The following is a 25,848-nucleotide window of genomic DNA, read 5'->3' as shown; positions in this document are numbered from 1 at the left end:
CTTTCAATAAGTTGCTTCATGAGGCTTAGCATCAGCTGCAGGTGGAGAGAAGGCGATGCAGTTCACAGGAAGGTTAACATCTTCAAGTATCTGCCATGCTGCATGCAAGTAACATGCCAATGTTTAAATTAAAGCCTGTTCCCCTGCCAGTCTGTGTGCGAAAAATGATAATGTGTGTCAGACACTGTGCCATTAGCTGCTTAAACTCTGACAACATCTCTGATAATTGAGTAGCATTGAGTTGTGGAGTCTAGGAAATGACTTTTATTTGTAAACATATTCAAGGAAATCTTTCAGATGCAAAATTTTCAACATAAAAGTAAACCTGAATTTCTGACAGCTGTTAATGAATTTGACAAGCATCTGAGAAAAGGAATATTAAATAATAAAAAATAATAATCTTAAACTCTTCAGGTGGAAATGCTGCTGCTGTGGCACAACAAATTCCCAACTGGCTTCTTTAAATCCAAATTTCATAATTCAGATTTACTGAATGTATGTTTAAATTGTCATTGTTATTGCAGTGTCTAAATTTAAATTTAATTTAAACATAACTTGCTCACCCAAGGCATATGAAATATATATTTATTTTTGCATCTGTATAACAATTATTTTTATTGAGTAATACAATTGGTTTAATGTTAAAGTGCATACTGCCAAATACTCTTGATATGGGTGAGTAAGAACTGCTTGGGTTTGTCTCAGAAAGCAGTGTCCCCTTGAATTGAACTAGTTGCTGTATATGTATATTATTAAACAGGAAATGTAGATTCTATCAAAAGATAAAAGGCTCTGATGTTGTGATCTACCTGCTCTCTAGTCTGATGTGATAACCAACAGTCTGGCCCACACTCTCTCCTCTCTCAGCTGCCACTCTCTCAGCCACAGCGATGGCAGCCAGGCGTCTGGGCTGAGTGCAGAAGATCCTGCAGGGCTCTCCATTCCTGCTGCACTCATCCAGCAGGAACTGGGGGATCTGGACAACACACAGTGACACTGGATTACCTTTGCAGATCTTACAGTAAGTCTACATATTTAACACATGTGCTACAGTATACTTCCCTCCAAAAATGTTACATTTTGTAAACCCAATCCCTGCACAAAGACCTTGCAAATATGTAGTGTCACTACATCTGTAAAGAAAATGGTCGTATCACAGAAAACTGGAAATTTAATGATTAAAAGTGCTATATGAAAAGTCAGAGGATCACTTAAGATCTTCATCCTGAGGGGAACATGAATATGTGAACCAAATTTCATGGTAATCTAAAGGTTGATATTTCACAAAGAAATTCAAATGTCAACCTGATGGTGGTGCTAGAGGGAAAGTCAGAGGACCTTAAGATATTTCAGTCAGGACCAAAGTGTTGGACAGTCTTTTTGTTAGACAGACCCACCTGTGTAGTTTTTCCGGAGCCGGTCTCTCCCACCACCAGCACCACCTTGTTTTCTCTGATGAGCTGGATGATCTCCTCCTGGCGTTCATGCACAGGCAGAGAGCGTCGAAAACTGTCCAGCTCTGATGGACTCCTCCTACGAGGCACCATGGGTATGCCGTTGTTTAAGCGCCCGCTTGCCCTGTTCCTGTCACAACTGTTGTCTGAGGGAAGAGTTGAAGAACATTATGAGACACTCACACAGGTTGACTCCGATGCTTATTCCATCTTGAAATGTAAAGGCATAGTTGCATGGTATGAAGGCTTGGGTTGGATGGTGTCCTGACATTACTGTATACACTGGAATGTGTACATTTCACCACTACTGAACACTATGTAGATAATGAAGAGGTTTTTATTTATTTATTTTCTTTCAATTGAACAGTCCAGGCCATCTGTATACCATGCAACTTTCTTCTGTTAAAATCCAATAATTACTGTTAAGACAGCTTAATGCTGTCTAATTAGGTCACACTCTCCTAGTGTGTGTAAAATATCACACAGTCGGGATGATGAACACAAATGAGAATTCAGAGCTGGAAGAGTGTGCAATATCATTTAGATCTATCTTTTGAAAGTGTTGCGTGGCGACAGACACGGAGGGGAACAGACAGAAAATGTGCGCTGACTCTGTTCAACTATAACTGTAGCTGTAAGTGACTTGGGTATCTGGAAACATGATCAAACAACCACTTGAAGACGCCCTCATGTAAGCACTATTACATGAGTTTTACCATGTTTCCTCTCATAGAGTGGCTTAATCACCTGGCCCACCCACATCAGTGTAACAGTGCACAGTACTAGTTTAAACACATACACAGACACTCACCAGGCTCTGCAGCCATAGACATGCCACTTTTGCTGTTGGGCTGCAGGTCTATGCGTTCCTTATTGCTGACGGGGAACCTCTGAAGCAGGCTGCGGATTAAATATAAGGAATTGTGGGACAGCGTGAGGGGCATGGTAGGACGAGGTTTGTCTGAACCGTCCCTCTTCTTGATTGTGAGGAAGCGATTTGGTCCTTTCCTGAAAAAGGAGGAGAGGAATTTCATTACATTACATTAACATATTTGTAATAACTGGGCTTGTGTTTATTGAGTGCAAAAGGCCATTGCTGTAGATGGTCCAAAAATCTGGTCTACTTTTACATTTGGTCTACGGCTGCACGATTTGGAGAAAAATGATATTGCGAATATTGTGACTGCGATTCGATTATAATGGAATAAATGGTACTCTGAGTCAACTTGCTTGATTATCAAGGTAAATGCAGAAAATAGTGACATTTTAAAATGTGTATTTCTCAACTTGAACAAAGTTAAATAAACAATATTAATAACAAGTAAAACAGATGTAAAACATATGTAAAACAGAACAAGGGGAGTGTGTTGCTCTACAGAGGAGGCAGCTAGAAGCAGCAAATATTGGCACCAGGGCTCGAGACTAACGGCGTCCTGTCGTCCTGGGGACGACTGAAAATGTGTTTGGGACAAAGAGAAATATTCTGCAGGACGCCTTTAGGACGAAAGGGATTGTGTAGGTCTATGTGTTTATTTATTCCGCTTAGCAAATGACAAACTGAACCGACCGAGAGCTGACGACAACGGAGACAGTCTTCTCACGCTGTTACTACAGTCTCGCCGGACTCACAGGAGGCTGGCTGCTCACCTGTTCCCGCGGTACAGGTCCATCTGTCCTCTCAGTCACACACGGCTTGTTGACCTCTCAGTCGCGCTGTGTAGGCTAGCGTTAAGCGCCACAAATCAATATTCTGATAACGTCGACGAGAATCATCTCCACCCAGCTGATGCAACTCGGCATCACGCTGAGGCTCTGCCAGCAGACCCAGAGATCTTTCTATCTAAAACCTGAAGCACAATCTGGCTCTGGTTGGGACCGTGAGCTGCACTTATCAGAGCTGCAGATGTTAACATGAGGATTTGCGCTGAGATGTCTGCCTGATTGGCAGTGTTGGTTTCAGTTTCTTCCTCCGATGAAGTGCAGTGCAGTGGTCTCATTCTGTACAGTCTGAAGGCGAGCACAGCAGAGTGTAGATGCTGTGGGTCAGGTAGACCTTTAAAAAGTATTATGAATTCTCATTAAATAATAATGTAACGATTTTCTTCTGGACATGTCAGAGAACACAGATATGTGAGATTCTGAATGAGCAGAAAGCTTTGTACATGAGCAGAAAAGCTGCTGAAACAAAGTCCAGGAGTTTATAACTGAATTGAAATTAAATAATTTATCATGGAGGTAAAAAGGTGCCCCAACAGATAACTTTTCAGTTTTGTTTATAAATCTTTATGTTTGAATCAATCAAAATAAATATATATATCATCAATTTACAATCATTATTTATGTCACTAACATCTATAGAGGATAATAAAGTAAAGAAACTACATTTTGATTTTGGGACACTATACGTTAACTTCAGGACGGTTCAAATTGTTTTTCAGGACGGTTCCGGGACGGAGGCGAGTAAAAGTTAGTCTGGAGCGCTGATTGGCACACTGGCACCGGCTGAGTCAGCAGAGTCTCTATCCACAAATGTACATGAGTGTATTAAATAAGGAGTATAATGTTTAGTTAATAGTACACTATTAGTATAACAATAATATAATAAATACTACATTCATTTGGGGCGGCTGTGGCTCAGGAGGTAGAGCGGGTTGGCCGTTAATCGGAAGGTCGGCGGTTAAATCCTTGGCTCCCCCTGGTTGCGTGTCGAAGTGTCCTTGGGCAAGATACTGAACCCCGGTTTGCCCCTGGCGGCTGTTCCGCCAGTGTATGAGTGAGTGTGAATGTTAGTTTCTGTTTGAGCACTTAGGCTCAGTGTATGAATGTGTGTGACTGGTGAATGCAGATGTAGTGTAAAAGCGCTTTGAGTGGTCGAAAAGACTAGAAAGGCGCTATACAAATACGGAGCATTTACATTCATTACACTTTCATATAATAGTATACTTTTAAAAAAATTTTTTACCAGTAGTTGAATATTATATCCAGTTACAGCTGTTTCATTTCTGTGGGTTGTTTTTATTCATTATATCCTTGTGCAAGCAAAAGGCTCTACATCAGTCTCTAATTTGTTAATGCTAAGTACTAACTTCTCAATAATCATATTGTTCAACATTTAATGATTTGCTGTAGTACATGAAATGAAAAGTGATTGACAAGCATGTCGCCTCTGTGAAAAGCTGAACACATTGAACAACAAAAGGCACCGATACAGCTAACGTTGCAATATTATTATGAACAGGTCAAAAATATGGAAATAAGACCCAAGTGGTCAAGTGTGGCAAATATTAAGTCTTTCACATCTGTGATAGAGTTTATTTCATATCAAATCAACAATCCCATGTATGTTCTATAACTCCTGTTTTGTTAGTGTCACAATCAGCTCACACACAGAAGGCCTCACTGCTTCAAAGGTTGTCTAGGATGAATTCAAAGTGAGTCAATACCACATTTCACTGTCATGGGTGGTTTGTGGGTAAATTGTAAGCACAAATGAGTCAGCCAAGATGAATCTATACTCTATGCAAACAGTCCTGTCCATAAAGTACCTACAGCTTATGTTTTCATCAGGTGGTATCAAGCTCTAATTGACCCTTTGCTAAGCCTCGCCCCCCTTAGTTACTGTTGCTAAGTCCGACCTGTCAGACTTTTATCACGGTACTGCCACTGTCTGTTACTTCACTCCTTGGAGAAAAATTGTCTAATTTTTGGAAAAAGCGATCTCAGAAAGAAGCAGACAGACATTTGAAGATTGTATTCAGGCTGTCAAACTGACGTGAAAAAACAAAGAGAGAAGCTAAAGCCTAACAGTTACCGATCACAGAGTAAAAGTGAACCACCGTATTAGCTGACTATTGAGAAAGAGGACAACGACATTAAGGATCAACACCGTTCCTGTACAGCTGGGTAACGTTAGGTCTCTGTTCACTTTTACAATCATTAAAAAGCAGAACAGTAGGACTTTAAAATGTTACATTCAGTAGTAAGTTAGCTAGTGTTAGCTAACTAACATGACATTAGGAACAATCCACAGCCTACAGTTTTCTGGATTTGTTTTAGGTTTTGGAAAGAGAAAAAAATTGTACTTCTCCTTTTAACCTCTCTGGGTAGCGACTGTAACTATTACAAGTGCCCCAGGAACAGCGTTTGACCAGATCTTGGAAAAATACAGCAAAAGAAAACTAGAAAACGACTCATTTTGCATTAGAGTCAATGGAGCGCAGCCACGAAAGTGTCGGACTTCAGTTAGAGCGAGTCCTACACTGCACTGTGATTGGCCAGCTGCATATTCGGCGCATGGCTTAGCAAAGGGCCAATAATGTTCCACACTGTAACTGTGTTGAAGTTCTTTTATTTACATTTGGCGCTGGGGCTGAACGATTAACTGCATTATGATAAATATGATATGATAAAGTGAGACTTTCTAATCACAAAGGCTGCGATTACGCTCTGGTCACATGACATGCGAGAGTAAACCAGTCTGCAGGTACAAGCTCTGCTCGCCTCGCCTGGACTAGCCTTTGGTTCCCCGTCCTCCGTTTTCCACTGTAGATGTAGTACCCCTTCAATGTGGTTGTCATAGCTAAGCTGCATGAAACTGCCGTGACGTAATATTTAATTCGACACACACTCATGGCCCACTACGTTTCGACCAAATTGAGGAAAGTTTGCACCTCTTCATTGGACTACAGCGTGGTTTTGCGGGATGCCACAATAATAATAGACTAATAAAGTACGAATTAACGATTACTTTACGCTTGTGGTATCACTGTAGCCACTGTACACTTTGAGAAGGTCAGCTACATTGTAGCCCACAGCAGATATGTGCGTAAGCTCTGAAGCTACACGGGATCCTTAACACACACGAATAAATCCAGCTTTTTATAAACAACATTCTACCCTTTTGTGAGTGTGTGTTCATAACTTTGTAAAATGTTCTTGTCATTGCCAGTCCTAGTTTTAGTCTGAGCAAGATTCCTTGGAGTGAGATACTCAGATACTTGATGAACACAGGTCCTGGTGGAGGAACTTACCCTTTGCTCTTAGAAATGTAACCAAGGGACTGTGCCATTCGATGAATAAAAGCCCTCTCGGTACTGCCCAAGGAGGAGGGAAATTCCATCTCTGGTCAGTCAGGGAAAGGAAAGGGTAAATATTAAGACACAGTACAAGAATTGACTATCATACCTTCCTGCTCACACTGGTGTAATATAACAATATGTATAATTTTACTAAGGCTGAACAAACTTAAGTGTTTTGATTTTATTTTGATATTCTGAGATAAAACAATAAATACAGCAGATACCTTTCTGGTCACTGTAGCGAAACCTCTCCAGAGAGAGGTTCACTGCTATTTTGACTTCTTCATCGATGTGAATGTCTTTGAGGCCGTTTGAGATGGAACCACGGGGTGGTGTGTGCTGGCTCCTGGACGGTTTCCGCGACGTTGTACCGGCATTCGACATATTGCACTGCAAAATAACAACAGTTTATCTTACCACAGAGACTGTAGGAATTCTTGTGTTAACAAAGTGAGGTCAAAACACACAGAGATAAACTAAAATGAATTGATGGAAGCCTTGAACACTTTTGTCATGTCTTGAAATGGATAAACACGTGTCTGTTTTATATTGTGATATTAGTATATCACACAGTACATTCAGAAAAACATCTAGACAATAAATTAACTATGAATAAAACAGAAGGTGGTCTGCTTTTGCATATTGCAGCAAATTAAAAACCTAACAAGGCACTTTAATTTGCCATAATTCAGTTCTGATTATTGATTTACAACATCTTCCACATTAGCCTAATACGCCCCGATATGTTTAAGGGAGAGCTGTCATGGTTCAAAATCTCTCACTGTTGACAAATGTATATTGTATATGTGTCATGGAGATGTAATGTGGAGATGGAGGCTTGTTTTATAAAAGGGGAAAACTACCTATTATCCACACAAAGGTCAGTTCACCAGTCGTTAGGTGGAGTAACTTAACGTTACTCAGCCTGTTAGCTTCAAACACGGAGTAGTAATTAATTAGCCATGTGAAAAATTTTTCACAATAACATTTTGGCCTCATGCTGCAGCACAATAACGTTACGTACCGTGCTAACCAAGTCTTCTATAACTTACTAACTTAAGTTACATTTCTGCTTAACCACATAACGTTAACTCTTACCAGAATGTATGGACTTTAAGGCTCGAGCTGAAGAGGGTCAGAGCACAAGGCTGCTGTGTTTTTAAATCTTTCGGCTGCTGGCAGAGGTGTAGACTTGAGGCTTGACGGACGATAAAAACAAAGTTAGCATTTACTGAATTTCTGCGTTACGTCATAGTAAGGTGAGGTGTCTACGTACTTGGGTTAAATCAGCTACACGCAGAACCTCTGTTGTGGTGGAGCCTCAGCTAAGTTTCTTTCAAGAAGCCTCTCCACAAGAGGCTCGTGTGTTTCATTTCACCGGTATCGAAACGCAGAACTAGCTTAACTTAACGTTAGCTAAGTTAACGTTAGCTGAGAGACACGGCGTGTAAACAAAACTGTGGTTGGCTATACATCTGGGCTTGTCATAAAACGACTTAACGCGGATACTGTGCCTTGATAAGTGAAGAGAGTCGACAGTATTCTCAAACGGACAGCACCCCGTCAGACAGTGGGACGGACTCCATTGAAATGTTTCGCCCTCGGGTGTAAAACGTTGTTTTGCCTGTGCCGCCAACAACGACTGTACATCCGGTCGAACTCCTTCAGAATAAATGTCGTTACAACAAACCTAACGTGGACCTGAAAGAATCACTTTACCTTTTTATATACATATACGCTCTATGCATTTTACTCACAAAACAATGACGTACATTGTTTCTAATATTTGATTAAAGAAATTGGTATTGAACAGTTAAAGCCCATGAAACTCAGAAATGGCATTTAAAAATTTAATTAATTAAAAAAGGGCCTTTCATTGTCACTGACTGCACATAAAATTTCTGATAACATTACCCGTCATTACGTAATTACTATAGCATCAATGCTACACTTTATATCCTCCAAGTATAGTTATGAGTCGTCAAGTCACGTATCTGAAAATTTCAGTAGTTAAAATAACTTTCTCCAGACAGAGACATGTTCCTTTGTTGGTCTTTTTCTTAGAGTTTTCCTTTAAATTTGAGCCTTCCTTGGGGGGAGACACATAACTGTTACGACATTTCACTAAAGTAGCACTTTTTCTATGTTTGGTGTATAATGTTGGAAATACACTGTAGAAAATTTATAAAACCTACTAGACTAAGCATATACATGATGTACAATTAGCCACAGAATATCAGCCCTTCTCCAGGAGAAACTTTGAAATGTTTAATCTAGTGCATATTTATAACTCATGTATTACAACAAGTCAACAACTGAGAGTGAAAAACAGACTTTATTAATATTCACATTTTTGTCAAAACAGCATTGAAGCCAAAGGTCAACTTGAGATCACCTTATGTACAATCAATAACAAAGAACTGCCAGTGAAAACCATCACAAGAGATCTCACATCCAGATTTAGTCATCATATGAATGTATGATAATCTTTGAGAAAAAAATATATTGTTGAACTTTAAAGACTTCTAAAAAAGTTTCTCATTCTATGAAAACTGCCTTTGCTTAAGTTTTCAGCTCTAGTGGCATGAAATCCCTTAATGTGGCCCTTCAGGGGAGTCATATGCAATATTTTTGAGAATAACTTATGTTCACAGTTAGTCTAATGCAGTTTTCCTCCATCCCATAGCCCATGATTCTGCAAGTTTTTGTGGCAACCCAACACTATAGCAGTTAACTACTGGATCACGAAGAATGTGATTGAGAACTTCTGGTCTGAGAAATCTCAACCGGAATTCGAACCTGTAAACCCTACAATCCGCAGAACAGAACAGTCTTGGATTACAAGACTGCTGAAAAATAGACAGACAAACACAAGTGGGATGTGGGTCAGTTTAAGGCAAATAGCAACAATAGTGTATGGAGGTCTGTGGCTGAAAACAAACTGAAATGTATTTATCCTTTTGCATGTCCATGGTGTGTGACACAATAAAAATGTTAAAATCCAAGTTTCACACATATAATGGAAAATACCCAACTACGGTCAAAACAAAACGTATAATTAAATTGGACTTGGGCCTTTTTCAGTTGACTCAAGACTGTTTTCAATAAAGAGGCGTCAAGATTCTTACCAATATGGGCATTTTCATCTTCATTTGACACAAGCTAAGAACAGGACATCATTTCACAGTCAACCACTTTCATTCATTCAGTTATTATTATAAAGTGAAATGCGGTGCAGTACACTGAAAACTATCTGTCAATGGCATCTTCATTTTAATTTGTAATTTTTCTGGCCTTAATTATTGATTTTCAATACATCAATTTGATTTAATTATTTAATTTTAATATTGGCAGCCATTTACTTCCATACAACAGAGTAACATGTATTTAATGACATTCAACTTGCCACTTGTACCTTCCTTTCCCAAGTCAATATTCCATTACATCTATATTCCTGGATAAAAACCTAAGTGATTTTGGTAATAAAGCCAACAACACAGTAAATACATGAAGCCAATAATAGTGTTAATACCCACCTTTCAGCATTCAAAACATTTTTGGTGCTTAGTTGGAAGAATGGAGGAAATGACTGATGTCTAAATTGTTACCTCTTAAAATCAATATATAACATGATAAATGTAACATTGGACAAATTCACTACGATATCACAGCTGAATTTATAACATTTCAAGGTCACCTCACATGTGCTTAAAATTCATTATATTCCCAAAACCTTTGATCTTTTGCCTTTAAAAGTCTAATAGTTCACCTGAGCAGTTCGCTCCTATTGGTCTGTGAGCTGTCTCCTGCAGAGAAAATGATGAATTTAGGTATTCAGCTATGAAGAACTAAAACTAAAGTTAGGATTCCGCCATAGACAGATTGAAGACAGTGCTGTTAGGTTACCACCCATTTTATAAGGTCTAAAAATTTGGGCAACAAAGGCCAAGAATTCCAGTGAAGCTTACTTGATATGTTCTATGACAAACTGGCACCTCCCCACTACAAATGTGTGTTCATGACAAGCAAGGAAAGAAAAAAATGTTCAGTAACATCCTTGCCTGGACTATAAGGTAAAAAGGCCATAGTTTGATGTTGTTACAGGAGAGGCACAGCGCTTCAACAGCCATGTCAGTAGTCAAAACATTTCATGATGGCGTCCCTGTCAAATTTGAAATTGAGGAAAGCCTTGGAGGACAGCAGGTGCTCACAGACTCTGCTGTGGACTGTCTGGTGACCGTTGGAGCTGCATGGAGCCACATCTGTGAAAAGAAAAGCTAATTACATGTTTCATGTATGGAGGATGTTCACTTAGCTTTTAATCTTAGGGAGGTTTGAACCTATGATATGAGGAAGATGTTTATTCCTCATTTGTTTTGCTGTTGTCCCAGTGTTCAGTGTGCTCTTTCTGGACCACAACTTTGCACCTGACACACACGCTAATCATTACAGAGCCCCCTGGGGGTCAGGGCTGGATTACCAAATGGGCAAAGCAGACAACTCCTTCAGGGGCTCCTGAGTGCCCTAGGTTGACAGAATAAAATTAAACTTATCTGTCTGTTATTTCATTAAAGTGTCTGTACTAAGATCATTACTTTGTAAAACCACTGTATGTATACAAGTGGATTTAGTGTTTCTGTATTTCTAAAAAATCCAGTTCAGTGATTCATATAGCGGATCGCATCAAGTAAGTTTCAGGCGTCACGTTCTCCCAGTGAAACCATCATTCATATCATATCAATAATTTAGGCTTATAAACTTAAGCTTGTAAGCCTTGTAAGACCGGTATTTGGATCAAACACCTAGTGAAAAATAATTACAGATACAGATACACATTTATTCAACATTTAGGTAAAAGTATCAGATCAGACTCTGTAACTGTAGATCTCTCTAATAAAGAGGGGAATCTGTGTGTGTGTGTGTGTGTGTGTGTGTGTGTTTGTATTTCGATTTTGTCGGGATCCATCCATCCGATCGACTTCAAACGTGGCGTGTGTGTTGCTGCAGACCCAAGGGAGTGCAGTGTTGCGTTAGATGCGATTTGAACACACGGCACGTTCAGAATTAATAAATACAATAGAGAACAGCGCTGAGCGGATCTCTGCACAGCAACGGCAGGGAGCACTCATGGGGCAAAGTGGAGCTGCTCATGCGGGGATTATGCTGCTCACCTTTGAAACAGCAAGACGAGGTACACTCATGGGGACGGGGCTTGTACCCTTTGATGTGGTAGTGAATTGTGTAAACAGAGTTTTAGTCATCACACAGGTTTGATATATGTTAGAAACAAATGTGTTGAAACGGAGTTGTAAGACCTAAATGTTTTATGTTAAGTTCTAAGGAAGCGCTGAATATCTAGCAGTATCTCCGCCATTGTCGTGTTGTGTCAGTGCTATTACTGCTGTAGGTCAGGGGTCGGCACATTAGTTTGATAATTCAAAAACAATTGTTGGGTTCCCAGTTAGCTCCGTCAGCAGTGAATAGGCCTTTGGAGGGTTGTGTGTTCGGTCCCCCCTTGCGCTGATATATATTTTTTTCCCTCTTCAACAAATTAACAATGAAGACACTGTTTCATATGCTCACAATAAAGCATGTGCTGGAGCGTGTGCATCCTGACAACTGATCCACATCCATCAACCTATGGACGCTTATTTTCATTTCCCCAGCATCTCCAGGAAGAGGAAATACCGCGCTTCTTTTTCAGGGGAATCCAATCTCACGTTTCCTGAGGCTTTTTAAAGAGGTGTGTCAAGAATGCCATAGACTTTTTTGTATGTCTTTCAGAACTTTTCAAAGTAATTTTTTGTGGGCACAATCACTTAAGAGCAAGCGATTATGTGAGTAACTGTTGCTGTCATGAAAGATGTATTTCAGCACTAGCCGCAATCAAATTATTATTTATTTTGCCAGTGGGTAGCCTCTTGCCAAACATTGCCGGGTTGTCACTCTGTAAATGTTGTGGTACCTTTACATGTCAGTCTCATGTTTGAAAAGTAGTTGTTCAGTAAAGTATCTGCCAACTCAGGACTCAGTAACACATCATGCACTTTTCAAGGTTATGATATGATATGGTGCGGCAATGAAATTAGTTTCTTAAGTTAGCTTAGCAGAGTGGGTGTGGTTTCAAAGTTAGACATGGTAACTGTACAAACCATACCTTTCTCAAAACTGTCTTGCAGTCTTCTGGGTTGAAGTCTTTTATCTTCTTTCTGTAAAGAGAGTATAAGAGTGGTACTGAAGTTTGAACTTTTTTTTAAATAAAAAATGCCAGAATCACATCTGATCTAAATAGTAATAAATCTAAAACAAATATGATTTTGTACTTACTAATGTATTTTTCACCTGCTGGCTGCTGGCTCCATTGTCATTGGCTCCTTTCTTCACATAAGGTGAGTCCTGACATTTCTTCCCATTGCCTTTCAAATTTGGGTTCTGCAGGAAAAAGAACAGAAGTGATGAGGTCAACTCCGTCTTAATATTATATAACATTGTAGATCTCATAACACAGACTGTATCAGTAAAGCAGACTGAACCTGCATGAAATCCAAAATTAGATGTAATCAGCAGTTCTTGTCTCTTGTCTCACAAAAACCAAATCTAAGAGTGTGTTAAGACGGTCATCATCAACTCACAATTTTGACAAATTTACAACCAAGAAGTAGTGAGAGGTCAATTCCTTTGGAAAGATTTTGCAAATTCCATGATACCCGTGCGTTTGCACCTCATTATCATAAAAAAGTTTGCATAGCAAAATCGGAAATTTGGTGAGGGAGGAAAAAAGGGAAACAGGGAACAGTTAAGTGATTAAATGCATGCTAAGAAAAATATCTCAACTAAGGTGAAGAAAAAATTAAATGAGCTGGATAGATCTAATAGTAAAATAAATAAAGTTTAGATTTATTTTATCAGCTAATGATTGGCAGTGGTTCCCTGGGGCACCTTAAGGACTGGCCAGGGGTGCTACAATTTCATAATTTTCTTTTTTACTGTACATTTCACCCACTAATGACTACATTTACTGTATTATGTTTTAAAACATGTCAGCTGAAATTAGCCATAAATATTGAAATCAGTGTTTTAAAAACCTTAACCAAAAATATTCCCTTAATGCCTCATTTGCAGGGAAAATAACCAGAGATCTACATGGCAATCAATTAAGTACCAGCAGTCAAAAACAAAACCAGATCAATTTCCCTGGCTAGCATACTTTCCAAAGGAATTCTCTTGGATAGGCATCAAGAATACGTATTACAAATTTACAATCAAATTGGTTTTGGTTTTTTAAACATGGCAAAGATCTGTGTCTACTATATGCACTGAAGGAAGCTGTTAGTATTATAGAATAAATAACACTATAATATTTCTGTTTCCTGGATACATCCAAAGCTTTTGACCAAATTATGATAAATTGTTTGTTAAACTGCAATAGCAAATATTTGATGCAAAATCATCCGCCCAGAGTCCCTTAAAAAAAGAGTTTTGTGAATTGTTGAGTTAGGGAAAACTACACTGAACAAAATTATAAACGCAACACTTTTGTTTTTGCCCCCATTCATCATGAGCTGAACTCAAAGATCTAAAACTTTCTCTATGTACACAAAAGGCCTATTTCTTTCAAATATTGTTCACAAATCTGTCAAAATCTGTGTACTTCTCCTTTGCCGAGATAATCCATCCACCTCACAGGTGTGGCATATCAAGATGCTGATCAGACAGCATGGGATTTGCACAGGTGTGCCTTAGGCTGGCCACAATAAAAGGCCACTCCAAAATGTGCCTACATAAAGTCTTAGATCTTTGAGTTCAGCTCATGTCAAATGGGGGCAAAAACAAAAGTGTTGCATTTATAATTTGGTTCAGTATATATAAGCATTGTGAAATGCTGTCTACTCCAAAATTGTTATTATTGGTCTTGCATGAAGTTATTCCTTTCTTTGTCTAAATATAGTGTCAGTTTGTCCCGGTGTGTTGCAGTACAGGCATGTAAGCTGCTCCGTCACTAGATAGCAGATCAGCTGTTCAGACCAGTGCTTTCTTACTGTATACCTGTTTGGTCCATGACAGGACTGGATTTCAGCAGAACTGTCTGTTGCTGCAGCAGAAATGTTCATTAAAAGATGTATTTTTGAAAGCAGTATTCATTTTATTGCATTGACTGTTAATTAACACATGCCTAAAACAACCTCTAGTTTAATTTAAAAGCTGATAGATAAAAAAGAGCCATTGTGTAATTTTGTGATTCAAAATAGTCACACCCGAGTCAATTATTCGTTTTGAATAATCGACGATCGAAATAGTCGTTAGTTTCAGCCCAAACTACAATGGTCATATTTATATGTTGTTAGTCATTAAAACTAAATGGCTTTTGATGGTACAGGTCCACCAGTACTTTGAGAGAAAATGCAACGCCAAAGATTATGTTAACTGCAGCGTGAACACTCAAAGGCTCACTGACTTTCCAACACAGTGACATGTAGGGGTGGGAGAAATAATCGATTCTTAGATGCATTGCGATGCAGACGTGGACGATTATGAATCGATTAATAAATGTTTAAAAATCGATTATTGAAATGGTAATTTATAACGTAATGTTGACGGAACGCAAAAGGCAGAACTTGCGGATGTACAGTGCCCTGACCATCTGTGGAGAGCACACAACAGAGACCAGCAGTGTTCCCCTGTATTCGGCACACCATCGCTGTGGAATCAATAATCACCCTTCTAAAATGTCACACAATCATTAATATCAGTGCACAAGTAATGATTTTAACTCGCACACTGTGGGCATGGTAACACTCGATGCTCGGCAGCTCTCTATGTATCTTGTGTGTGAGGCCGAGTGAATGAGAGAGCGGGCGGCAAAACATGACGGTGAAAGTTAGCGGAGAAATATATTAGCAGTAAGTTTCAGTCTGGTAGTAAACATGCAGCGTAGGTCACTGTGTGTCCGTTAATAAAAGTCTGTAGTTTCCCCAACTGCTGGATAAGTGAAGGCTGTTAGTGCTAGCTAACATCTCCCCTGTACAAGGGTTTGCTCTCTGTCCCCCACACCAGACTCTGGACTTTTGGGGACAGAGCCTTCAGCTTCACAGCCCCCACCCTCTGGAGCTCATCCCCACAGACATCCGAAATGCTCCCTGTCTGGACACTTAAAAAATCTACTAAAACCCATCTCTTTACCAAGGCATTCAATCCTGAATGACTTTGTTGTTCTGTCACTGTATGTGTAAACCGTCCTTATCCCGCGAAAGGCGCTAAAAATATTTGTTTATTTATGTAACGTTCGCTAAATTAGGAACAAAGTAATATTAATTACCTCTCCGGGAACCATCACCTTATCGTGGTGGAGAGGTTTGTGTGCCCCGGGGACCTGGAGGCTGTGTTGTCTGGAGCCTAGTGCTCCTGGTAGGGTCTCCCAAGGGAAAGTGGTTCCAGGTGGGGGGCCAGAGAATGGTTCACAAAGACCCCTGATGAAACTACGAGGAAGAGGAGGAGAGACCCTGCCCTGTCTGGAGCTAGGCCCAGAGGGAGGGCTCGCCGGGGAGCGCCTGGTGGCTGGGTTTGCCACGTAGCCCTGCCGGGGACAGCCCGAAAAAGCAACACGGCACCCCCCTCTCCATCCTTTGGCCCCACCATCCTTCAGAAGATCCGTAGGGGTCGGGTGCGCTGCCACAAGGGTGGCAGTGAAGGTCAGGGGCCTCGACGAACCAGACCTGGGCGGCAGAGGCTGGCTCTGGGGACGTGGAACATCACCTCTCTGAGGGGCAAGGAGAACTTGTGTGGGAGATGGGAGCGCTACCAGTCAGATCTGGTGGGGCTGACCTCCACGCACAGTCTCGGTTCTGGAAGCGTACACCTGGATAGGGGATGGACCCTATTCTTCTCTGGAGTTGCTCAAGGTGTGAGGCGCCAGGCGGGTGTGGGGATGCTCACAAGTCCCCGGCTAAGCGCCGCTACGTTGGAGTTTACTCCGGTGAACGAGAGGGTCGCCTCCCTGCGCCTTCGGGTAGTGGGGGGGGGGGGGGGGACGACTCTGACTGTTGTTTGTGCGGGCGGCTGTGGCTCAGGAGGTAGAGCGGGTTGGCCGTTAATCGGAAGGTCGGCGGTTCAATCCCTGGCTCCACCTGGTTGCGTGTCGAAGTGTCCTTGGGCAAGATACTGAACCCCGCGTAGGGGCGGAATAGCCAATTCGGGCAATTTCCGTTTGAGCACTTAGGCTCAGTGTATGAATGCGTATCTGGTGAATGCAGATGTAGTGTAAAAGCGCTTTGGTGGTCGAAAAGACTAGAAAGGCGCTATACAAGTACAGAGCATTTACATATGCACCAAACAGGTGGAGTGGGTGTTTGTTGTTAGACTTTTGTGCTAGTCATGGATTCTATAACGAACACCATGTTTGAACATAAGGATGCTCACAAGTGTACGTGCACCAGAGCACCAGAGCACCCTAGGCTGAAGATCGATGATCAATTTTGTTTTGAGGCCGCATGAGAGGGGCGGAGCTGTCAACTGATCACCATCTGGTGGTGAGTTGGGGGTGGGGGAAGACTCTGGACAGACCCGGTAAGCCCAAACGGGTAGTGCGGGTGAACTGGGAACGTCTGGAGGAGGCCCCTGTCCGTAAGATCTTGAAACTCAAACCTCCGACAGAGATCTTCTGGCATCCCTGTGGAGGTTGGGGAGTCTATTGCTGAAGCCCCAGCGGAAGGCTGTGGTCTCAAGGTCTTAGGTGCCTCAAGGGATGGTAACCCTCGAACACCGTGGTGGACACCGGTGGTCAGGGAAGCCGTCTGAAGAAGGAGGCCTTCCGGGATTTGCTGTCTAGGGTAGTCAAACAACTCCACAGTGGCAAAGCCCCAGAGATTGATGAGAGAAATGCTAAAAGCTTTGGGTGTGGAGGGGCTGTCTTGGATGACACGTCTCTTTAACATTGCGTGGAAGTCGGGTACAGTGCCCAAGGAGTGGCAGACTGGGGTGCTGGTTCCCCTGTTCAAATTTTTTTTTATTTGTATAGTGCTTCTGGAAGCTTCAAACTAGGAAGAATTCCGCCATTGTTTTCCTGTCTAGCAAACATGCATCTATTTACTCTTGGTAACAGCAACTACAACTGTAACATAATGATTAACTGTAGCAGAGTAATCTTTTCTAACCTGGTTCAGCTCATACTGGCTCAGCTGGCCCAGAGCCTTCTGCTGCTTGTGCTTTGACCAGCTGTCTCCTGGAAATGCATCAGTACCTGTGAGGCGGCGGGATTTTGACCTAAGAGATGGAAGAAAGTGGATATTTTCTACTGTAAAAGGTGGATGATCAACACATTCATTAAAAAAAAATCATACCCAATACCCAGCTGTTATTCTTATAAATAACAAATTAGCAACAGTGGTTATTATGTGCAGTGTTTGTCCAAATAATAATCAGAGAAAAACAATTTTTTTTTTTCCAAAGTGAAATCCCAACAAGCACTCAAAATTCCCCATTCTTTTACAGAGCAACAAAGGTTGCCAGACTGTTGAAAAGACAGACAGCCTACAGTGGAATCTAGTGGTGCATTCCATTTGACATGGGAAGTCGGAATTTCCAAGTTCATAGTCAGAAATTTTAAAGGGAACGCCTCTTTAAGTCGGATTTCTGACTTGGAAAGTCGGGAGAACTGCACTACCCCGACTTTGTGATCCAAGATGGCGGCTCTGAGTATCAACAGTTAGTGAAAGCTGTAGTTTATGCTGTTTATTAGCGCTGATATCCAACTGCTGTCTGTGAACGTGTTGTTACAGTGTTTAGTATGAGTAAATACTGCACAATGCGTTTTTTTATATCAACCGGCGTAACAATAGCTAAACTGGCTAGTTGTTAACAACAGCTGGCTGAGTGTGTTTTTCCGACTTGTTAACTGGAACGCCGTCAACTCGGGTGTGACGTCATTCCCACCTCCGAACACACCATAGTAACCACCTAAAGCTAAAATGCAGTGTCCCATTTACCGCCTTTACACACCAAGTACGATGCAGATAAATGACCCAAAATTTCACAGAAAAATTAGATGCACTAAACATCTTTACACCAAACGTGATGCGATTTTGCAAGAATTTAGAGTTTGTAAGGAGGAGTGAATTGCAAAAAAAGTGGGTCTACGCCACAGTCTGTAAAATACATGGACGTAGTTACGTCTGACGTCACCCACAGGCTTCTAAGGAGCCACTGTAAAGCTCAGTGTGGCTCGATCCCGGCAGTTGCCATCTTGGCAGAGCCTGACTCCGGCTAATCCAAAAATGGGTAAAGAGGTGGAGCTGATGTGGGACCAATGAAGCCTGGTTGCTGTGTCAGCAACCATCCGTCACGCAAAGCAGCCAATTATGCATAACTTTAAGCTTTAATATCATTTAAACAGGCAAGTTATAAAAATCACCCCCTTGTTCAGGAAATTAGCTATAGAGACAAAAATTGTTTTTTGTACCAGGTTGTTAACATGTTTATTTGGGTGTCTATGGGGATGGACTAGCTCGCCTCAAGTGGCCATTCAATCAAATGTTTTTGACACTTCTAGGCTGGCTTAAATTTTTAGCCCCAAAGATTGCTGCTTGGTTAGCAACAAGTGACCTGGAGCCTGTACCACAAAGTGAGATTATTGGGCTTAACTCAGGTATTCCGGTATCACAAAGCTTTTATTTAAGAAATAACGGTACATTCTACCAAGCACTGATAAGGTGTTTTTACCGAGTATTGTCTGAAGACTTGCATGGAGTGTTGCCGTTGTTTGCGAAGTCCTCATCGCTGTCTGTTGACTCGCCTTTCAGCTTGCTGATCCATTCTCGCAGCGGTCTGTACAGGTGGAGCAGGAAGTGCGCCATCAATACCAGCGAATGAAACTAAATCACATTTATCAAGTCGAGCACATAAAAGTTCAACATCACTGAGGAAACCTCATCTAGATGTGTTTACACGTATGAACAGATTAAGCAAACGAGCAACAACAGGCGTTGATAGTTGTATTGTTGAACTCTGAACAGAGCCAGGCTCTCTGCCCTGCTTCATTTACCTAGCTAAATGGTTAACCTGTCATGGTTTTGAGAATTGGTAGTTCCTGTTTTACTTTGAAAATATTCTGCCTCAGGTGTCTGAAGTTTGTGTGAAGTTTATGTATGTATGCCTGTCTGATTGTGTTGACTGCCCTAATGTGTTTCACTTGTGTCTAATCATCCTGCCCTCCCTTTTGTACATTAGTCTTGGTGTTTGCTCTGCCTATTTTCAGTGCGTCGTCTTCATTCCTTGCCAAGGGTCCCTGACTGTATTCTGTGCCTGTATTGTGGATTTCTTTTTTGGATTTTGCCTGCTTACCATACCTGTGTTGTTGGATTATTTTTAGGATTGTGGATTTGATGTGGACTGCTCTCCTGTTCTGGACCCCTGGTTGCCTCTTCCCTTTGAAAGTGTTTTCACCTTTTGTGTTATATTAATATATTATGAGAAACAGAACCTGCTCTGGCTAGGTGTCTTGCGTTTGGGTCCTAATCCCCTGTGTAGGCACTTTGCAAATGTGCCATGTGCCACGTCCTGATATGAGATCTCTCAGAAGGAAAGTGTGTATGTGCATATTCCTTTAATGGAAAATATGAACAGATATTTCAATAATGGAAATAATGAATTGCAACCTTCGACACACGCACCTTATGAATGGGATGGCCATGAAAAACCTGTTGGGGGCAAGTCCAAGTTTAGACTTTGGGGTCATGTCATTCCTGTGACAAGGCAACTTCTCAATAGGAAACCATTCAATGTTCTAAAAGAAAAGAAGAACAAGATCATAAAATGTTTCTGTCAGCTACTAAAAGCTGGAAATCAATCTGAGGAGAAAATGTATAAAAAATGAATTCCTACCCTGATCTCTTTCCTTGTTTTGGGGTTGAACTTGGTATCCTTTGACACCCCTGGTATAATGTAGAGCCGCACCAGCTGGTCAGTGATTTTCTGCTCTATGTACTTGTCTTTGCAGATGCGATTCTTGATGTCAAAGCCCGTCTCCTCCAACACCTAGAAAACACCCAGTATTTTGATACACACATATACACGGCTCTTAATGCTTCCCGCTGGTCAAAGTTGAAAAACAAACTCACTTCACGAACTGCGCAGTCATGAGGAGCTTCATCCTCATTAACCTTCCCCTTTGGAAAGCCCCAACCTGACTTTGCAAGGTAGCCCTGAACAAGCAGTACCTGAGGAGAAAAGATGCACCGGTTAGTTGCAGCAAGTGATGTGGTTTTTCATAACAGGTGTACACTGATGAAGGGTGTGTCATGGCATGCTTCATATCAACAATATTATTAGTGTGAAAATTCAAAGGTTAAGGTTATTTTCTATGTTTTCCTTTCTTGTTGACAAATCCCACAAAGAGACCAAACAATGAATGTATCCAGCTAACAAGTATTTTGTGTGTTTGTGTATCCATAGTAGAGCCCGGTTGATATGGGACTTTAAAGACCGATTCTGATAATTGAGGATTTAAAAAAAACGATATATCAGCCAAACTGTGTTGCCAAAATGGGGAGTCACAGAGTGGCCTTTTGTGGATAAACTATGCAACGAAACTATGCTACGACAACACTCATAACATGACTGAAGGATCCGTCTTCCTTCTCTCTGTTTTGTTTTTAAATAGTCCTTTATATGCTGTTACCAATTTATCTTCAATTAGCTCTCTGGTGTTTCAAAACAAAAAACGGGGTTGGCTGCGTTTTCAAATTTCTCCGTTTTAGTCTGGACGGGAGGTGCAAACGTAGCAAAAGGTCTCCGTTTTAAAACCAAAACGCAGTTGTGTGGATGGGGCCTTAAGCCTTTTTAATGAAACCAATCATCACAAAAATTGTTTGCAGCAATACGTGAGGGCAAGTCACTGCTGCCAACCATGACAAAAGCTGAAATTCCAGTTCTACATAAAAAGGGAAAGGACCGTCTGAGGTGTGAATCATATAGACCTGCAAGTCTGCTTTCAATTGGCTATATAATTCTAAACAAGGTCCTTGCAGCCAGGCTTGATAAGGTTGTAAACTTTATAACAGAACCTGATCAAACAGGATTAAGTTCGAGGCGACTGATATCTAGATTATACAGTTCTATTCAAGAAATGGTCTCTCCTTCTTAGAATCACCTTAGGGAGCAATGGGCAAAAGACTTTGGTATTGAAATTACTGACCAAGTCTGGCAGTCAGCAGTTTCAAGAATTAGGTCAACAGAGACTACACTTCTGCAAAAGTAAACCAGCTCAGATGTTCCCAGGATCAACTCTTGTAAACATTTTCTACTCTCTGTAGGAGATACGACTGACAACTGCAATATTAGGGTGGAGCTCCTGGAGAGATTGCACTAGCAGATATTTTGGCAATTTATAGTATTGGCACAACAGTGAGTGTTGATTCACTGGAAATTAGGGCTGAACAATTAATTGCATTTGCGATTTGCATTGCATTTTTTCTAATCGCAAAGGCACTCTGGTCATATGACACCCAAGATTAAAGCAGTCAGCTTAGGAAATATCTGTCAAACCAAACAAACCAGTCCGAAAGAGGCCAGAGGGCTGTTTCACTTACTAGTCCTACGGTTATTATTGTTATTATAATAATTAACATTACTGTATATATGCAGACTGAGCTACTCCATGCTTACCGCTTCACCTCCACTCTCCTCCAGCTCTCTCTCCCCCTCGGCCCTGTCACTTTGTCAACCTGCTCTGCTAACACACGCCTCCTCCTGTGCCTGGCAGTGGCCACGGCTCTCCTTTACTCCTCTAGTGCCTGTGCTTGCACTAAGTAGGGTACTGCAGCTGATGTTGACGCTACTGCAGCCTCCGTAGCAAACATATCAGTTATTTTGCGCATTTGGCAGCAGCCATCTGACTTCATCAAGACTTGTAAGACTTGTAACTTATTCTAAGACTAGTAAGAGATATGATTGGGCCAGTCCAATGTCAGTAAAGAAAATTACCCAATGGGCTGCTGTCCATGCTTTGTGGGCCAGTCATTGGCCTAGTTTTTAAAAAAAATGTTAAATAAATAAATAATTTACGTTTCACAGGCCCCAAAGGTGCGTCGGCCCACCGGGCATTTGCCTGGTATGCCAGATTACCAATCCAGCCCTGTCCAAGGCCACAAGTGTATAAAATAAAGCACCTATGCATGCAGACTGCTTCTACAAACATTTGTGAAAGAACGGGTCGCTCTCAGGATCTCAGTGAATTCAAGCGTGGTACCATGATAAGTTGCAACATGTGCAATAAGTCCATTTGTGAAATTTCCTCACTACTGAATATTCCACGGTCAACTGTTAGTGGTATTATCACAAAGTGGAAGCGATTTGGAACAACAGAAACAACAGCCACGAAGCGGTAGGACACATAAAATCACAGAGAACTTTCTACAGAGTCAAAAGCTACAGACCTCTAAACGTCTTGTGGCCCTCGGATTAGCTCAAGAACAGTGTGTAGAGAGCTTCCTGGAATGGGTTTCCATGGCCGAGCAGGTGCATCCAAGGCTTACATCACCAAGTGCAACGCAAAGCGTCGGATGCAGTGGTGTAAAGCAGTAACCTCTTTAAATAGGTAGCACCTCTTCACCTCAATGATAAATTAATTCAGTTATAAACTCTTGGACTTCAATAGCTCCTGTGTTTCAGTCGGTTTACTGCTCATGTTCAAAACTTTCTGCACATTCAGAATAACTGCAGCTAACTTTAGGAAAGAAACGGAAAAAGACACCGGTCCGCACACTGAACGAGGTAACTCCACCTCAAGCTCATCGGCAGTGGCAGGTACCATCATCTCTTAAGAGCCTGCACTATGGGGATTGATTACAGAGAGCGTCCTGGAGGAAATTCTTCTCAAAAGGATTTCAGCCTTTCAGTCTCTGGCGGCTAACTATCCGGTATCACGGAGGGGGAACGAGAAAAGAACAAGAACGGGAAAAGACACGCTATTATATTATTATTACAAAGTCACCGTCCACCAGAAACATATCTTGCTTTGCTTGTTGCTAGCTGGACTTTGAGGATTGATCAGCTACTTTGTGAAGTCATCTGATTGTGTGACCAGATAATTCATTTTTTTTTCTTAGTTTATATGCTGTTTGCATAGCATGTGTCTTGCATCATTATGGTGTGATGCTGCTATAAAACCTGTGTGAGAGTTAGTTTGTCAGTCGAGTATATGTTGGCTTTTGGAGTGTGTGAAGTTGCCCAGCTCACTTAGTGACTGTTATTTTGAAAAACTGCACTCAGCAGTGTTGTGTTATGACATTGTTGTATCTTCAGTCAGTCATGTTTCAGGATTACTAGTGTACTTTCTGCTTGGGTGATTTCAGTGAACACTATTTTGCCATAGTATTGAGCCACACACTGCCTTGGGATGATTTAATTCATTGTATCATTGTATTGTGATTTGTGAGTGAGATGGCAGTACTTGGTTTATTGAACTGGACAGGAATACTTGCTGCCTGCTCAGCTGGACTAGTCATTCAATATTTCACCAATATGTGTGTGATTTGACATGTCAGCTTGGCTGGAAATTCAAATAGCCTGATTAAGGTGGGCCTTAGCATGTGTGTGTCTGTGTGTGCTGGAGTCTGGTGGGGCGAAAGGTTCTATCAGGTGCCTGATAGATCTCAGCAATTAACTTGGTGAGTACAATGTTTATATCACTTATTAAAATGATGAAATTCATAAACCAGAAATATCCTTTAAATGATTTAATAAAAGCTTTGTCAGATATTGCTGTGGTGTATGAGTGCAAAAAGAACTCACGTTTTCTAGCGACTCATCGAGAATGATTGCTCCATAAGTAGGTACACCCATCTTGTACTCCTTCCACTGTTCCAGAACTTTCTGCACATCCTCTCCATGAGGCAACAGAAAAGGACAGTGATGGAAGAGTTTGCAGCTGTCAAGGAAACTAACATAGGCACTTATGGCATGCTTTGCATTGTGTGCAGTACAGTACAGAGCATATGAATATCAGCGTGCAACTAATGTAAAAGATACATTTAAAAAAAGCTATTAGGTCATTTAACGTCATCATTCACACGTAAGGATATCTGCTTTGGCGAAGTCTCTTATCCCACAGTGAGGGGCCCCTGGAGTGTTCTGCATGCAGAAGTCAAGGTAGAACCAGTGGGCCAGCTCGATCTGGAAGCACACCCGGATAGCGTTGTCCCTCTCCTCACTGGGGATGTGCAGGATGAACCGGCTGGAGAAACACAGGAGAGGCTGGATCAGGACCAGGTCCAACATCAGCTAACGTTGACGACGACAACAACAACATAACTACGCGCATCGTGCTAGTTTTGATCTTCGACGAACAGTTTTCGCTTACTAGTAAACACAGTGAAGTCACAGTCTTTATGACAGCACTTGAAAGTGGAATGGCAACCAAACGACGACGGTAAAGGTCGGTAAAGCGTCCAGTTAACGTACCTGCAGAGGTCGTCCAGTACTCCGGAGGGGATCTCCACTCTTTTTGTTTCCATGTTGGTTGAAAACATCCCGACTCTATCTCAGAGCATTCAGGCGCAAACGCAAAAGCCATAAGAGCAGCAAGCTACACCCGCATTTTCAAGTCAGTGGACCAAAGCTTTATACTGGCTACAGACAAGTAATTTAGCTAGTATCAACCACAGGTATCAACTAGTAACAGCTCTCACTCCGCCACCGAAACCGGACTGTTGTTTCATGCTGCGTTCAGGTCATACGGACGGAGGGATTCCGAGCGTTCACCGCATCAACCGTTTTCATGATGGTTACAGAGTTGGTCGTGTGATGAAAGAAAAGTTGAGTTGTGTGAGGATTCAAATACGGCGCGTTGACATTATAACACCATGCACGTTTAATCACATTGGAGGGATTTTTGGCTGATGTGATGCATTTTTAGTTTTGAGGCACTTCCGTACCACTAAGTGCCAAGTCGGATGAATCGGAGCTTTCGGAAAGATCAATTTCACGGTTGAATATCATAATTACGAGATGACCTGAACGCGGCATTAGTTCACAACCGGAAATAAACCATCCAATCAAAAGCTTGGGATGAGGGCGCGAGTAAATAAGACGAAACACTATTGGTTGATCTTCATGTCTGTCAGTTAATGAGGAGCGATATCTAGCAAGTTTGTTTGAGGTGTCTGTCCCACAGTAAAAGACGTTCGCAGAAAATGCTTAGAAATAAATGGCAGTTATTTAAAACAGCTGGCTAAAAGTATTTTGAACAAATGTCTCATGTCATTTTTGTTGCCTAAACCAAATAATTTATCCAAATACAGATGGTTTTGCTTCAATATTATACA

The 25,848-nt window shown here is 41.4% G+C and overlaps 2 protein-coding genes across 4 annotated transcripts in view; both read right to left on the bottom strand.

Moving 5' to 3' along the window:
* The window catches only part of LOC119914323 (3'-5' RNA helicase YTHDC2), a 36,056-nt gene extending 27,897 nt beyond the window's left edge, over positions 1–8,159 (bottom strand). For both annotated transcript variants that reach the window (XM_038733557.1, XM_038733558.1), the window contains exons 1-7: positions 7,809–8,159; positions 7,631–7,730; positions 6,757–6,922; positions 6,485–6,575; positions 2,266–2,462; positions 1,398–1,600; positions 810–976 (exon numbers count right to left, since the gene is read on the bottom strand). In XM_038733557.1, coding sequence (XP_038589485.1) covers positions 810–976; positions 1,398–1,600; positions 2,266–2,462; positions 6,485–6,575; positions 6,757–6,916 — 818 coding nt within the window. In that variant the 5' untranslated portion in view covers positions 6,917–6,922; positions 7,631–7,730; positions 7,809–8,159. The remainder of the gene's footprint in view (positions 1–809; positions 977–1,397; positions 1,601–2,265; positions 2,463–6,484; positions 6,576–6,756; positions 6,923–7,630; positions 7,731–7,808) is intronic.
* A 689-nt stretch (positions 8,160–8,848) lies between these two features.
* On the bottom strand, positions 8,849–25,254 carry dcp2 (decapping mRNA 2). Of its 2 annotated transcripts, none has more exons than XM_038733936.1 (11): positions 24,986–25,254; positions 24,607–24,758; positions 24,317–24,444; positions 20,644–20,742; positions 20,408–20,560; positions 20,197–20,309; positions 19,247–19,351; positions 17,683–17,791; positions 12,875–12,964; positions 12,690–12,741; positions 8,849–10,794 (listed from the first exon to the last, which is right to left on the bottom strand). In XM_038733936.1, the coding sequence occupies exons 1-11, from the start codon at positions 25,051–25,053 to the stop codon at positions 10,664–10,666; spliced, it is 1,200 nt and encodes a 399-aa protein (XP_038589864.1). In that variant the 5' UTR covers positions 25,054–25,254; the 3' UTR covers positions 8,849–10,663. The 2 variants fall into 2 exon arrangements, with proteins under 2 accessions (XP_038589864.1, XP_038589863.1); XM_038733935.1 differs by having other exon boundaries at positions 12,860–12,964; positions 24,986–25,252.
* Between the last annotated feature and the right edge of the window lie 594 nt (positions 25,255–25,848).

The sequence above is a fragment of the Micropterus salmoides genome, unplaced genomic scaffold (genome assembly GCF_014851395.1).
Source record: "Micropterus salmoides isolate LMB-PRFRI ecotype aquatic unplaced genomic scaffold, ASM1485139v1 Ms_hic_scaffold_20, whole genome shotgun sequence".
NCBI lineage: Eukaryota > Metazoa > Chordata > Actinopteri > Centrarchiformes > Centrarchidae > Micropterus > Micropterus salmoides.
Note: the sequence above shows the minus strand (reverse complement) of the source record. Positions and strands in the feature narration are given on the sequence as shown.